Source organism: Sceloporus undulatus, chromosome 1 (assembly GCF_019175285.1).
Source record: "Sceloporus undulatus isolate JIND9_A2432 ecotype Alabama chromosome 1, SceUnd_v1.1, whole genome shotgun sequence".
NCBI lineage: Eukaryota > Metazoa > Chordata > Lepidosauria > Squamata > Phrynosomatidae > Sceloporus > Sceloporus undulatus.
In genome coordinates, this window is record NC_056522.1 from 68,935,640 (window position 1) to 68,949,461 (window position 13,822).

The 13,822-nt window shown below is 38.4% G+C and overlaps 1 protein-coding gene across 1 annotated transcript in view; it reads left to right on the forward strand.

The window, feature by feature from the left end:
• Window positions 1-13,822, forward strand: part of TARBP1 (TAR (HIV-1) RNA binding protein 1) — a 59,549-nt gene that overhangs the window by 17,281 nt on the left and 28,446 nt on the right. Inside the window, exons 8-16 of the mRNA XM_042456703.1 lie at window positions 761-857; window positions 3,424-3,513; window positions 4,895-5,030; window positions 6,444-6,534; window positions 7,429-7,592; window positions 8,325-8,422; window positions 11,096-11,257; window positions 12,911-13,101; window positions 13,499-13,815. Coding sequence (XP_042312637.1) covers window positions 761-857; window positions 3,424-3,513; window positions 4,895-5,030; window positions 6,444-6,534; window positions 7,429-7,592; window positions 8,325-8,422; window positions 11,096-11,257; window positions 12,911-13,101; window positions 13,499-13,815 — 1,346 coding nt within the window. The remainder of the gene's footprint in view (window positions 1-760; window positions 858-3,423; window positions 3,514-4,894; window positions 5,031-6,443; window positions 6,535-7,428; window positions 7,593-8,324; window positions 8,423-11,095; window positions 11,258-12,910; window positions 13,102-13,498; window positions 13,816-13,822) is intronic.

The following is a 13,822-nucleotide window of genomic DNA, read 5'->3' on the forward strand; positions in this document are numbered from 1 at the left end:
GGCATCCCATTAGCGCTACCAACTGTCGGGATTCTTAACAGGCAATCCTACAACTCTGGTTAAGTGTGTGGATCTTTACACTTATCCACCAGATGAGAAGCCTTCATAATATTCTCTTCAAACACACAGTGGGAATAATTTCCCTGATCACTACCACCTATGTTACATGTAAGGACTTCTTTCTGTCCTCCTTGTGTAACACCAACTGTGAGGTCAGTTTAAATGTCCTCAAGGTTCCTGTGAGGATTTATCCTCAACAGGACACCCTCCCCCTTCCACTTTCAATGCTTCCACCACAGGCACTACCTTATCTGAAACCAAGCTCTCAGAATGATAGTGATTTCAGTGGCCAAAAGTATATAAAAACCAAAAGAAAAGTTTATTTATAGAAGTTAAAACATAAAACAGCAGGTTATTTATACATAGCAGTAGAAACACCACATACTCTCCTCTCAAGTTACATCACACTTTTACCAATCATTCAATTCAAAATTCCTTTCTCTCACTCCAACCTTAGTCTCTCTCAGACCTTATTAAACACCTTCAGCTGCACTCGTCTCAAACGCTAGGCAAAAACTGAACTTCATACACCACACAAACTGTCATTCACTAACTGTCCCATGGAAATCTCAAACATTCCACCTGTCAGCATCTACTTAAATACTCCATTGTCTCTCTGTTACCAAAAGTTACTTCCCTCATGTTAAGCAAGATGTTTACATATAAACCTTTGACATCACAATATCATATCCATTTGCAGAGATGTCCTGCAGTGTACTATGATCACACATCAGATTCTTCTACGAGGAGCTGCCCAGTGTTATCTTCTTCAAGCAGCAATACTTTTGACAGATATTGTAAGTATTTATATTTAGTTGCATTACATTTTGGAAAACGTATTTTGCTGAATATAAATCATTACTTTTCTAGAGCTTATATAGAAAAACTTTGCTACTCACTAAATTTAAGAATACAGAATTTTTTGAAAAAGAAAGTAAAATGGACCCTTGTTATACGCTGGGGTTTGGTTCCAAGATCCCCCATGGATAACAAAATCCATGGATGCTCAAGTCCCATTAAATATATTGACATAGCAAAATGGTGTCCCTTATAAAAATGGAAAATCAAGGTTTGATATTTGAAATTTATACTTTTTTTGAACATTTTCACACTGTGGATGCTTGAATCCATGTATAAAAAATCCGTGTATAAGAAGGGCCTACTGTATTTTAGTGTCTTCACACATTAAATAGAAAACAAATAGATTGAAAAACCCAATTTGCCATACTCTGATCTCTGTGCACTTTAATTTGCACTTGTGTGTGTGTTGTATGCCTTCAAGCCGTTTCCAACTTATGGCAACCCTAAGGCAAACCTACCATGGGGTTTTCTTGGCAAGATTTGTTCAGAGGAGATTTGCCATTGCCTTCCCCTAAGGCTGAGAGCATGTGACTTGCCCAAGGTCACCCAGTAGGTTTCATGGCTGAGCGGCAATCGAACCCTGGTCTCCAGAGTCATAGTCTAGCACTCAAACTACTATGCCACACTGGCTCTTAATTAGTACTTACATTTTGTTAAATAGTTATATCACTGTATTAAATATCACCACAACAGGAAACTAGTAAAACACCAAATTCAAGAGATTGTATTGTGGTAAATTTTGTTTCTTTCCTTCCGCCTCCCCTTTAGTAAAACAGACTTGCTTCGTTAATTCAAATGCAGAATTATGCCATATATGAACATGGGTCATTTAGTTAGTTTATGCCCTGCTTTCTCCCATCATTGAACCCAGAGTGGCTTACAATAATTTAAAATAAGAATTTAGCTAAAATTTATTTTACAAAAGTTAAAAAATTAAACAATTCTGTTTAAAAATTCATATGTAAAATGTTTAAAATAGAATTAAAGGATAATTGACAAAATACAAGATAAAAACAAATTTTATCATATCCAACAGCCTTCTGCCATGTGATTAAAAATCAAAGGCTTGTCTAAATAAAAAAAGAAAGAGAGTAGAGAAGGGGCTAAATGGACCTCATGTGGAAGGCAGTTCCCAACCCTGCAAACAGCAGCTGAGAATACTCTCTACCATGTCCTTGCCAAATGTGCCTGTGATGGTGGTAAGACTGAGATAAAGCCCTCTTGCAAAGATCATAAAATTTGGGCCAGCTTGTATAGGGAGCTATGGTTTCCCTATACTGTACTATGTTATTGTTACAGCTCATTGGAAAGATCTCAGATTGCTACATAGTTCTTGCTTTCTTGAAAATGAATTAGCTTCAGGTTACATATATAAATTAGCTTCAGGTTATGTATATATTTCATTATGTATATGCAAATACTCCAAAATGCAAAAAAAAAAAAATAAATAAATAAAAAAAAAAGGGGGGGGGGGAATATCCAAAACAGTCCCAAGCATTGTGGGTAAGGAATAATCAACCTGTATTGAGCAGGAACTGAAGAATTGTGCCCTGAACATGTGTAACAGTTTTCATTCCAGTATCCATGTTCACAGAGGATATGACAGTTGAAAATGATATTTTAAACAGCTATTTTAATTGACAATGGAAAATTGTGTCCTAAAGGTATGGATCAAATTTAGTTGTGATAACCCAATAATCAGTTCAGTTACTGCATCTCAAACAGGCAAATGGAATGGCAGATGGGCAGATTCTATTAATTAATCCAGTTTAAGAAAGGTAGCTCTCTCAGGTGGTGTCTGCATGGGTCTGAATGCTCTGGAAGCAGCCCTGAGTATCCTTGTCCTGCCCCCACCTTTCCCCATTATGTGGGGTCCTCCATTCCAATGTGGGGCAGCTGTTCGCACATATGTCCTGCTGTGTTGCCTGGCGCAACTGTCAAGTCACTCGCTCTTGAGGTCAGAACGAGTGCCCAGCCTCAATCACATGGCTATGCTTCTCATTCTGACTTCAGAGTGAGTGACTCACTGTTGACTCTACTGCAGTGGGCAGCTCTTCTGGGCTCTTTCATGTTTCAACTAAATTGACAGTGTTTAGGCGAAGTTACTGGTAGTATTCACATCTGAAATCACCTCAGCTAAATGAAACTTCAAAGATTTTTTCAAAAATTGAATTGAAATTGCCTCCCCCCCCCCCAGTTGTGATGAAGAATTCATTAGGAAGTGTCCATTTTTCTTGATGTTGAGTTAACTCAGTTTTACAATGGTTACAATCAGTGCCTTACAAAATCTTATTTGGTAACATGTTTTTAAAATGTAGAATTAACTGTATTAATTTTAGACAATCGCTGTAATTTTTGTCTCTATTTCAGTTAAATAAAAAGACTCATATTTGCTTTTTACTTTAATTTGTAAAGTGACAGTATGCTATGTTTAAATGTAATACAGAAGCTAATATTTGTTTTCTTAGTTTCTAATCTTAGTTAAATTGGGTTTTTTTAAAGGAGAAAGTATCCCTTTCAGATATTTCAAACTTCATTGTATGTCTGAGACCAGAAGAGTCATTAGGCAGAGGAACTATTTTGTGGAGAAAGGTAAGAACAACAAAATACACATTGGCTAGAATCTTGTTGGTGATATGCATGTTACTTGAGGTGTTTGTTTGTTTGTTCAGTTCTCAAACACCCTGCCCTGTCAGCAGCTTTCTAGCCCAGGGGAGCTGGCTGAGGAGGCTACCTGGCATCAGCTGTCCTGGCTCCATTTCTGTAGCTGGAGAAAGAGAAGTGACATTGCTTTCCCAAGTTTCCAATGAGTAGCTGGAGATCTTGGGAGGGTAACCACTCTCTTTAAATGAGCAAATATTATTAGTTTGAGAGAAATCTAATCTGATTATCAAGGATTGCATCCTGTGCTATGTGATAAGAAGCCCACGTGCACCGTGTGATCTTCTCCCCTGCTTTTCTGCTGCAGTCCCCTAAAAAGCCTCTCCTGTGGGGATTCAGGAAAAGTCTGTGTGATGTCATAGGCAGTATTACTTCTAAGAACAGTAAACAGAAAGTAAAAATGCAGTACAGTCAAATCTGTGCATCAAAATAGAGACAGCAGGTAAAATGTTAAAAGTAATAGTGCTTCCACTAGCAAAGTAGATTAAAACATCTGGATAAATAAAGATATTTATCTTTTTGCTGGGCGGTTAAAGGATATATATTGTAAGAATCACACTCCTTTTCAGGAGGGTGTTCCATTGCTAGGGATTCACTGCTAGATAAGTCCCTTTTTGATGTTACTCCAGTGGTAAAGAAATACAGAGAATGGCTGATATGGGAGTATGTGGGTCTTCAGACACTTAATGTTTCAAGGGAAAGCACTAGCATCTTAATGTGGATTCAGAAGAGATGGCCAGTGGGCAAAATTGCCTTAAGCCTAAATAGTTTTGGCAAAATGAACTGACCTTATAAAAATTCTAGAGGCTTGATGTTGTACTTATTAAAAATTTGTGTACATCTTCATAGTCAAGCCACATGTAATCTAATGAATTTATCAGAGCATAGATTAATAATAATAATAATATTTATTTATTTATTCATTCATTAATTCCTTACCTATGTCTCCCCATGAATAGAGGTGGGGGACAACAACTGAGCCAACCTATGTTGTGGTATAAAATTATATTGTTTTTTTGCTTTTTATTCTTGTATCCTGTCCCAGTATCTGAGGAGAATGGATGGAGTGAAATATTTATAATAAATAATAATAATAAAATATGTGTATTTAGTTTTGAGCTATGTGCTGGCAATTGAAGCCTTAAAATTAGCTCATATTTGAACAAATTGGTAATTAATTTATTTGATTTAAAAAATTGGATTGTAATGTGAAATGTCCTGCATTTGAAAGTAGGCAAATATAGCTGTATTTGTTTTGTAAAACAAAGAATGGTGATGGATCACAAAAGTAATTCAGCTTTTTCTCCCTTAGCTTTGTGACTGGTTGTGTATAAATGACATGCACTTTCGAAAAGCTTTAAACTTCAGTGTGCCTCAAGACAAAACATTGTTGAGTGTTCATGTGCAATTTCTTGTGGAAGATTATCTGAAAACACCTACAGCCAGTTGTAAGTATTGTATAAATAGTATTATATTGTAAATAATGATTTGTGATAAAGCAGTAAAGAATTTGTAAAATATTCCATTCCCATTTTACAAAGTTAAGGACTGTATAAGAGTGTTTGGGACACTCATTGACTGATATGTAATACTGTTATAGAGTAACGTTTGGTTAATGTTTTAATGTATGAAATTTTGTTTGCGATAAAAAGAGGGTTGGACATCTTATTTCTTTTTTAAAAACAAACACACACCATTTATATCCTAATATTTTATTTAGAAAGATGGTTCACGTAGCCACGCAAGTTTGGGTCTGGTTAGATAGAGAATTCCATCTGTACTAATCAGAACTCTCATCTGTACTCTCTAAAGTTCTGTGGAAGAAAACTAGATTATTAAGATAAATATAAGTAAATAAAGCTGGTCTAACAAGTAGAATCAGATTTTAAGCATTTAAAATTCTGTTTCTGACCACATCAACCAGTCTTCTTTGCTTTCCTTCTCTTTCTTTTTCAAAGTAATGTCTTTCTGCACATTTTATTGGAATCCCCAGTTACGCAAAGTTTTCTGCCCTGTGGGTGGCCTGCTTCACTGTTCTGATATTTGTACAAAGCTATCCCATTTCCTAATTTAAAGAAAATCTCTTTTTGTGAACCAAAGAGATAGGCAAAGAGCTACATGCCAAAGGTGGTTTTGGATTAGTGGTGGTTTTTTTTTTTAAATAAAATAGCTTATCAAAACACCTTTGAGTCCTAAAGGAAACTGAGAAGCAGTGCTATCACATAATAGTGTATGCATCTATCGTTCAAAGCAGAAATAGCAGAAGTCCCAGTGGATGCACAAATCCTTCAGCAAACATGAAGTAGCTCTTTGGATCCTGTTAATTACGTATTAATAGCCTGGGGTTTGGCCCTCATTAAATTTAGTTGGTATATGGTTCACTGATTTAACTGGTAATAGGATTACACTCATGTTCTGAAACAGGGCAAGGTAAATGATTAAAATACTGAAGATTTTGAACAGGGTTATTTGTCATTTGCTAATTCTTTCTATTAATTAAGGGGTTCTAATGCCATGCTGCACTATTCCAGCACAGAAGCCATTCTGTGTGGTGCTACTTGCTTGAACAGATAAAACATAGCAATCTAATAAATAATTTTGATGCTTTTAAAAATCTTTCTGGTTGTATTTTTTGTGGTACATATACCTCTGTGTGAGTTTAAGATAACATTTCTTGTGGACTTCAAAATATTTTAATGCCTTTTAAAATGTAGCACATTGCTTGTACTGGAAATAGTTGAGCTCCAGTTGAGCTGATGATGAAATAACAGAGTTTATTATGGAATTGCATATCTTAAGACATGTGTATCCATGAATACCCATTCAAATTTAATTTTTAAAACTATATTTTTTTCTACTAGCAGAAGATTGCCTTATGCCAGACTGGTCTGATGCTAAACTTGTTGCTACAATGATTTTTCTGGCTGCAGATGTGGAAGATATAAAACACAGGTAGGCATTGTTCAAAGAAATTTTGCTCCAGTCTTAAGCCAAAAAGACTTTCAGATTCTTATTAATAATAAGTCATTTTCTGCCTTTGGGCTTGCTGTCTGACACAACATAATAGGAAAATGTTTGGGGTTGGAGAAGGAAAAAAGCAAACTTAATATAGTTTTACAGTTCATTTCATTTCATTTCTTATTAACATTTGTTCTGCAAGGAGACCAGCTTCTTGCAACTGTTCTTCTCTCATCAGTGTAAAGGGCCAGATGGGTCTCTCCCTTGTTACAGTGCTGTTTATGACAGAGTTTTTTGGAAACTACACAGTAACAGCCAGCACACCACACAGCCCTGTGAGCCCCTTACCTGCCCTCACATTTTTTCTGAAGACCCTTATTACAGCCTGTAATATCACATGGTGCTATCTGGCCACATGAGTGTAGCTAGGCATCCTGTTTCCACTATTATGGGCTGCAGCAGGAGCCTTCAGAGAAGGTGCGATGGTGGGGGCAGGTAAGGGGTGTTTGGTTGCAGCAGCAGCTTGAGGATACAGCAGCAGACAGGCATGTAAACACCCACCCATTGCAGCGCCAACCTGGGGACTGACTCACATCGGAACTAGGCAGGATAGCTTGGGTTTGGCCTGTGCTCTCCTGCCCGTCTCTTCAGGCCTTAAGTCTTTAAGGTGCCACATGACTCATGCCATTTTTGTTGCAACAGATTCACACTGCTTCCTCTCTCTAAAGTTACTGTAAACTGGGATACCTTCTGCTTCATGCAGTATGGGAGGTGCAGATGTATAACCTACCTTCCATGCTAATATTTATTAATGTGTCATCTACCCTGAAGTCAGCAGTTTTTAATGCCTATGTTTTTAATATTTGCTTTGTATTGGGGTAATGCCAGAACAGAATGGATTGAGTTGAAGCCCCTTCTGAACCCACTACTGGATGTCTTGCTCAAACTTGGCACTAATCCATACATCTCATCACAAAAATCGGATAAAAGCCTACAGCTGCTGTTGAAATTGCTGCAGACCTGTTCAAGGAAATGGTCTAGTCCACAAACTGGTTAGTGGTACCTTCAGCATGTTGCTCTTGTCAGTTTTATTCTTATGATTGATGTAACAAACCAGTAGACGCAGCCGATGGTAACAATTGATATAGAAACTAATTCATGTTCAAGTCAAATGATAACACAAAAGACTCAAGATGTGTTTGGTAAGGTGTTACAATATCCTTAACAGATATACACAGAGCTTTGATGTATGAACAAGAAAATATGCATTGCATTTTTTTTATTTCTGTGTAGAATTAGGAATATGTTAAATATTTTCAAAGATACTTTATTTTATTTTCACAGTAAAATTTAGGATTTTCCACAAAGCTACTAGAGCCTTGGATATTGGGACTATATAAAATACATTTCACTATTAATTTTAAAAGTATGCTATGTGGATGGAACTCTGCTTGTGTCCCTATTCTGATGGAAGGCTAGTGTCAGTGGAATTTGGAAAGGGGTGAATCTTCCCAAATCTTCAAGGGTAGGATAGGACCCTCCAGTGTAGATGGTGGTAGGTTAGGAACTGCAAAGGTGGGGGAAATCAATTTTATCCATTTATCTAACAGAAGCTTTCCCTCAGTGGATTGAACCCCATGCTCTGGCTTCAGTTTTGTACGATATACCAGGTATACATTTTATTTGTGGCAGTTGTGTTGTTCAGTGTGTTCACTCTGATTTGTATTTTGTGCTTGGGAGCAATATGTAATTCTGGTATTTTAATACAACATATTTTTGTACAGATGGGATAACAACACTTCTTCAGAAGTCACTTATGTCTGCCACAGAAAGTATTCTGCATTTTCTGCTTAGAAGACTTACAGCACATGAATTAAATACAGTGAGTATTTCGTGTAGACAGAAGCTATTAAAAAGTATTGCCAAACTTCGATATATTGAGACTGTTAGAATAATGGGTGGCAATCTAAAATTAGGAAAACTCTGGAGCTTGTATAACTGGGTTGGAAGTGGAGGAAAGGATGAGTTCTGTTATTGGGGGCACTATATTACCTAAACATCTGTGGCATGTTGTCTCTCAGTGCATCTGTGCCTGCTTGCCCAAAGAGAGGGTGGGGAAGCACCAGAGCTCTATTAGCAACCTTTGACAATTTCTGCAGGAGAAGAACAATTACAGTGGTACCTCGGGATACGAAATACCCAGGTTACGAAATTTTCGGGATACGAAAAAATCCCATTGGAAAACATTGTTCTGGGTTACGAATGTTTTTTCGGGTTACGAAAAAACTTTTGGTGCTTTTCGGCGCTATTTTACACGGAATCGCGGCTTTTCCCCATTAGCGCCTATGGCATTTCGGCTTACGAAGGCTTTTCGGGTTACGAAAGCGGCCGCGGAACGAATTACTTTCGTAACCCGAGGCACCACTGTACCTCTGACTCCAGTGAAGCACAGAAATGGCTATTTAGGAGTAAAAGGTTATAGCATGGGCAAAAAGACCCATGTTCATCTGGCTTTGAGCCATCCTGTTTAGATGATGCAGGTCAAATCCTCGGGCCAGGATTGTGCCAGATCCTGGAAGACTGGATTATGGATCAAGTGGGTCTGGCCCAGCCTTGTGATGAACAGCATTTACCTCGGGTCAGTTTGACCCTTGGACACCCCCTGGCTATTTAAACAGCCCCTGCACTCCTTTCCTTGCTGCACCTGGAAATGCTCACAACCCAGGCCCGGCAACTGCCCAGCAACCCTCCTGGCTGATGGATACTGCACTCCCTGCCTCAGCCGTAAGATATTCCGCCCACATCTCAATCACTAGCTGCCAGGTGTAACACTCACTGCCTATCCGGCTGTTAAGCATTTGTGGGTTTGGATATGAAGCTGATGAAATAATCAGTCATTTCTGGTCTTAGAAGGGTTGTTTATTTAGGAAAAAGAAGATAGGAATAAAAGCATAGAATCACCATTCTACCCTCCAGTTCCGAACAAGTAAGTATAAAAAACAAAGCAAAGGAAGACATACACACATTCTTGCTTCCTACAAGATAACCTGTCAAGAAGAGGAACACTAGACACTATGGCAGAGACACACCTCCCCCCCCCATCCACGCAGTGCTGCAAGCTTCCCTGCGAGGCAAAGACCCTTTGTCTGCTAGCATCTTATGTTGTTGTTATTTTTCACCAACTTAGCGCATATATTACGGCATCATGTTCCTACAGAGTCTGTGCCAAGAAAACCGGAGTGAACATTCCCATGCCCACTCAGCAAGTTGTTTATCACATCCCAGGTGCTGGGAGGCGCAAGGAACTGCTAATCTCTTTTTGCTCTAGAATGTCATCCCTCCTCCCCTCTGTCCCATCACAGACAGGGAGAACTTTCTGTGACCCATTCTCACAACAAGGCCTATGCATTTTTAAAGCTAGCTGCAGCTTAAACCAAAGTTTTGCTAAGACTATAAATCTCAGGACTATTCAGCACCATTGCTCCTACCATGAAGCCTTCCTTCACCACGTGTGATTTGGGGCCCTTTGCCATGTAGGTGCAGCCAGGCACTCCATTTTGGCATCTGATGTGGTGACCGCTGTGTGTGTGCTGTTGAAGTGGTGGTGCAGCAAGATAAGGAGCGTGCACCAGTAGTGAGTCTCCGGGCAGCATGGGAAAGATATGTAAACATCCACCCATCCCCGTCCTGACCAGGGGACCAACCTAGATGAACACCTGGGCCAGAATTGCATAGGCTCAGCCCTTGCTATCTTAGGCGGGATACAGACCGCCCCTTTGGGATGGCCTGCAACCAGTCAGTTAAGGCACGGATTGGGGCCAGGCCAGCCACAGCAGCAACCCAAAGGCTTTTTGGGACCGGGGGAAGCAGCAAATTGCCGCTCCTCCCTGGTCCTGAAAAGGGGTGTCCGTGGGGCTTCATGCCCCAGGACACCCCGGGAGCCGCAGCCTCTTGGCCCCTTTCTCCCGGCTTCGTTCCCGCAGCCATTTGGTGGCTGCGGGAATGAGGCGTTCCCCTAGAAGGAGCTCTGTTTCGGACCTCCTAACACTGTGCCTAGGCTGCCATAACCGGCCTGGGACAGTGCAAGGGCGTCACACGCGTGCAGCTCTGTTTGGAGTCAGCGCGCGTGTGACATAATCATGGCGGCCCCCATGTGGATGGGAGGCTGCCATGATTATGCCTTCATCACGTGTTAGGGTTAGGCCTAACGTGGGCGGAGCGCCCCGAGGCAATCCTAGCACGTCACAATGGCGCCCCCTAGGGCCCATCTGTAAATCGCCTTGGCCCATCTGCTCAGTCCCTAAATGTGGTTTATCCCAATGGCTTTCCATGCTATTTTGAAGTGAAGCATTTTGAAAAATCATTCATGATGTGTGAGGGGAATATCAAGACTCAAAAATCTTACTGGGCATGTACCAAATAGTTTTTTGGATTTAGGCTATAATACTTTCATTTACTTTTCATTCTTATACTTTAAAAGTAATTATTGTTCCATCATTTTCTTCTGTCTGTCATTTTAAATGGAGGTCTTTAATAACTTATTCCTTCATTTCAGATTTCAGATCTGCAACGCTGTGATTTATATCTAGGGGTGTTATTGGAGATAACAAGCTTCTCTTCAATGAAAGACTGGAAAAATGGATCCTCGGTTGGCAGTTTTATCTCTTCTCTGATAAATGCCTCCCTCTCCAATCTGCAGGAGACGAGCTATGAAGAAGTAATGTTGAAAGTCCTAATATAAGAAGCTGACTCAAATAACTTTATGCATCACAGATATAACTGCTTAGTGTAGTGTTACATACACTATATTTGAAGTATTTATAAAACACTGAAATAAGTGCACCTTTCCTTTTCAGATCAATTGACATTACGTATATTTACTGGTGAAAACCACAAAAGTGTCTTGAATGTTACAAATTCACTTATCAAGCTGATACTTCTTTCAGTGTCCTGAAATGTTAATGAGAAGAGAACTATGGTCAGAAATCCATTTCCAATTCTGTTTATAAAATAACTGTAGATGAATAAACATGGGTCAGAATCTAAAGAGCCATAAAACTAATTTCATGAGCTTCCTAACCCCCCACCGCATGGCAAATTGCTTTTGAAAAAGGTGGTTTTTTTTTTTAAAAAATTGTGATATGGCAAATGCTACTTCTTTCATTTCAAACCAACATCAAATGCCTGTATTTAGTTACAAAAAGGGAATAGAAAGTAACACGCTCAGTTAACTTTGCTATAGCTTTGGATCTGAATTCTGAATAATAAATTTTAAAATGAGAACACTTGCTAATACAGCAGGAATATATGGTTACAAGTACTTTAATCTTTTTTTACAAATGGGCTTCAGTATAGTAGATAATGTCATGACTGTTGATGAAAATTAGATTAAATATTTTTTAATCTAACCTCATTGTCAGAAATATTATACTTGAAGTACTTGAAATCAATGAAATTTCAATTAATCATCACTAAAGTCTCATTCATTGCAGTGGATCAAATATAACTCTGAATCCAGCCAATTATGTTTAAGATTTATATCTTGTTAAAATGCCTTTTTATAGGTCGTACATGAATTTGGCATTAAACAGTAACAGTGCCTTTCTGACAAGCTTCCCTTCCACGCTTCCCTTCTAAAGTGGATCTCTTCCACTCTCCAAGGAAGTTTTTTCCCTTCCAGCCCAGATTTTAATTCCCTTCATTCATTATGCAAGCCATGTGCTCATCCCATATAAAGCCTGTTACCAATAGTGAAAACCATGCTTCCTCCTCACGTAGATAAACTAATCTAATAAAGCCACATGGCAGTTGGTATCTTTATGTGCTGGATATAGAAAAGGGGGACTATGCAACATTGTCTCCACTTGTCCCCCTTGCAACATGAAAGCTAAATGAGTTGGTTTTCTTGGTTTGTAATATTATGAACCACTTTGGGAATTTTTTAAAAAAATCAAAAGTGGTGTTATTTCTTATGGGATGGAAGGGCTTTAACAATTGAATCTTTGTATGTTTAAGTATATGTTTGGCTTGCTCATCATGTCCCAAATGTGACACAGTAGGATTTCTTTCCCCCTCCCCCACACCTCTGCAGTCTCTCATGCCAAAATATTCTTCAGTGTAGCTTCTAGCCCTCAGGGCAGATTTTAGAAGGGCTGCAGTGGAGAATAGAGATTGCATCTCCTTTTGCTGGATTCTACTTTTGGGTGAGTGGAAGTCTAGCTCATTCTAATTGATCTTTTATTCTTCAGTAATTTCAGTTTGGAAAATATACTTTTATTCATATTATTGTTATTATTATTATTTGTATTATATTGGAGACCAATCTATTGGGTTTTAGGCATAGAAATTATTTTTATATCTTTAATTCCAGGAGGTAAAACTTGGAAAACAGATTCAGAAGGTAGTGAGCTTGGCATCCCTAAGCACAGTTTGTGAAATTATTGATCAGACACCAGATCTTCAATTCGAATTTCTGCCATCCGTTGATGCCCTAAAAACAGTTATTTCCTGTACTCAGCTTAGCTGTGTATTAAAGAAGCCTTCCTGTATGGAAAAAAGCAGGTATATATTTTATAACTTAGTTCAACAATGTTTAAATTTATATAAATACTTCAATATTCTAACTTATAAATCTGTTTTCTTAATTCCTATTTTAATCTTTTAAAGGAATGCAGATTAACATAGACACTTCTTTATTTTTCTGACTTTCCAGTTCCTGATGTGTTCCTAGTAGGTAAGAACTTCAGTTAGGGTTTAGCTAATACTGTGATCCATAAGGACACTTACTAGGAACAATGCTTCCAGTAAATGTCTGTTGGCTTGTGCTGTAAATGAAGTGCTCTTGATAGATCTTATTTGTAATTAGATAATGGATTTAGTCCTTTTGTGTATATGTAGTCTTAATTTTTCTATTAAAAAACCTTTTTGATAAACTAAAGATATTTTTTAACTTTTACAGTTCTCTGGAGGAAACTGCATCTTATCAAGGATGGGGGAAAATAGTAGCACGTTTCATACATGATCAGTGGGTTTGTCTTAATTTTGTTCTGAACAATCAAAATATTTCTAAGGATCAAAATTTGGAACAATTTTTTCTGGATGAGCAAAAGTACCCAAGAACATTACACTCTGCACTGGAAGCAATAACAGTTCTTCCTTCTGATCATGTTCTACCTGTATTTCGTTGCATGAAAATATTAGTTCCCAAGGTAAATAATTTAAATCTTGTATGGTTTTTTGGCCTGATACAGACAGGCCAAAATAAAGCTGCTTTGAGTCACTT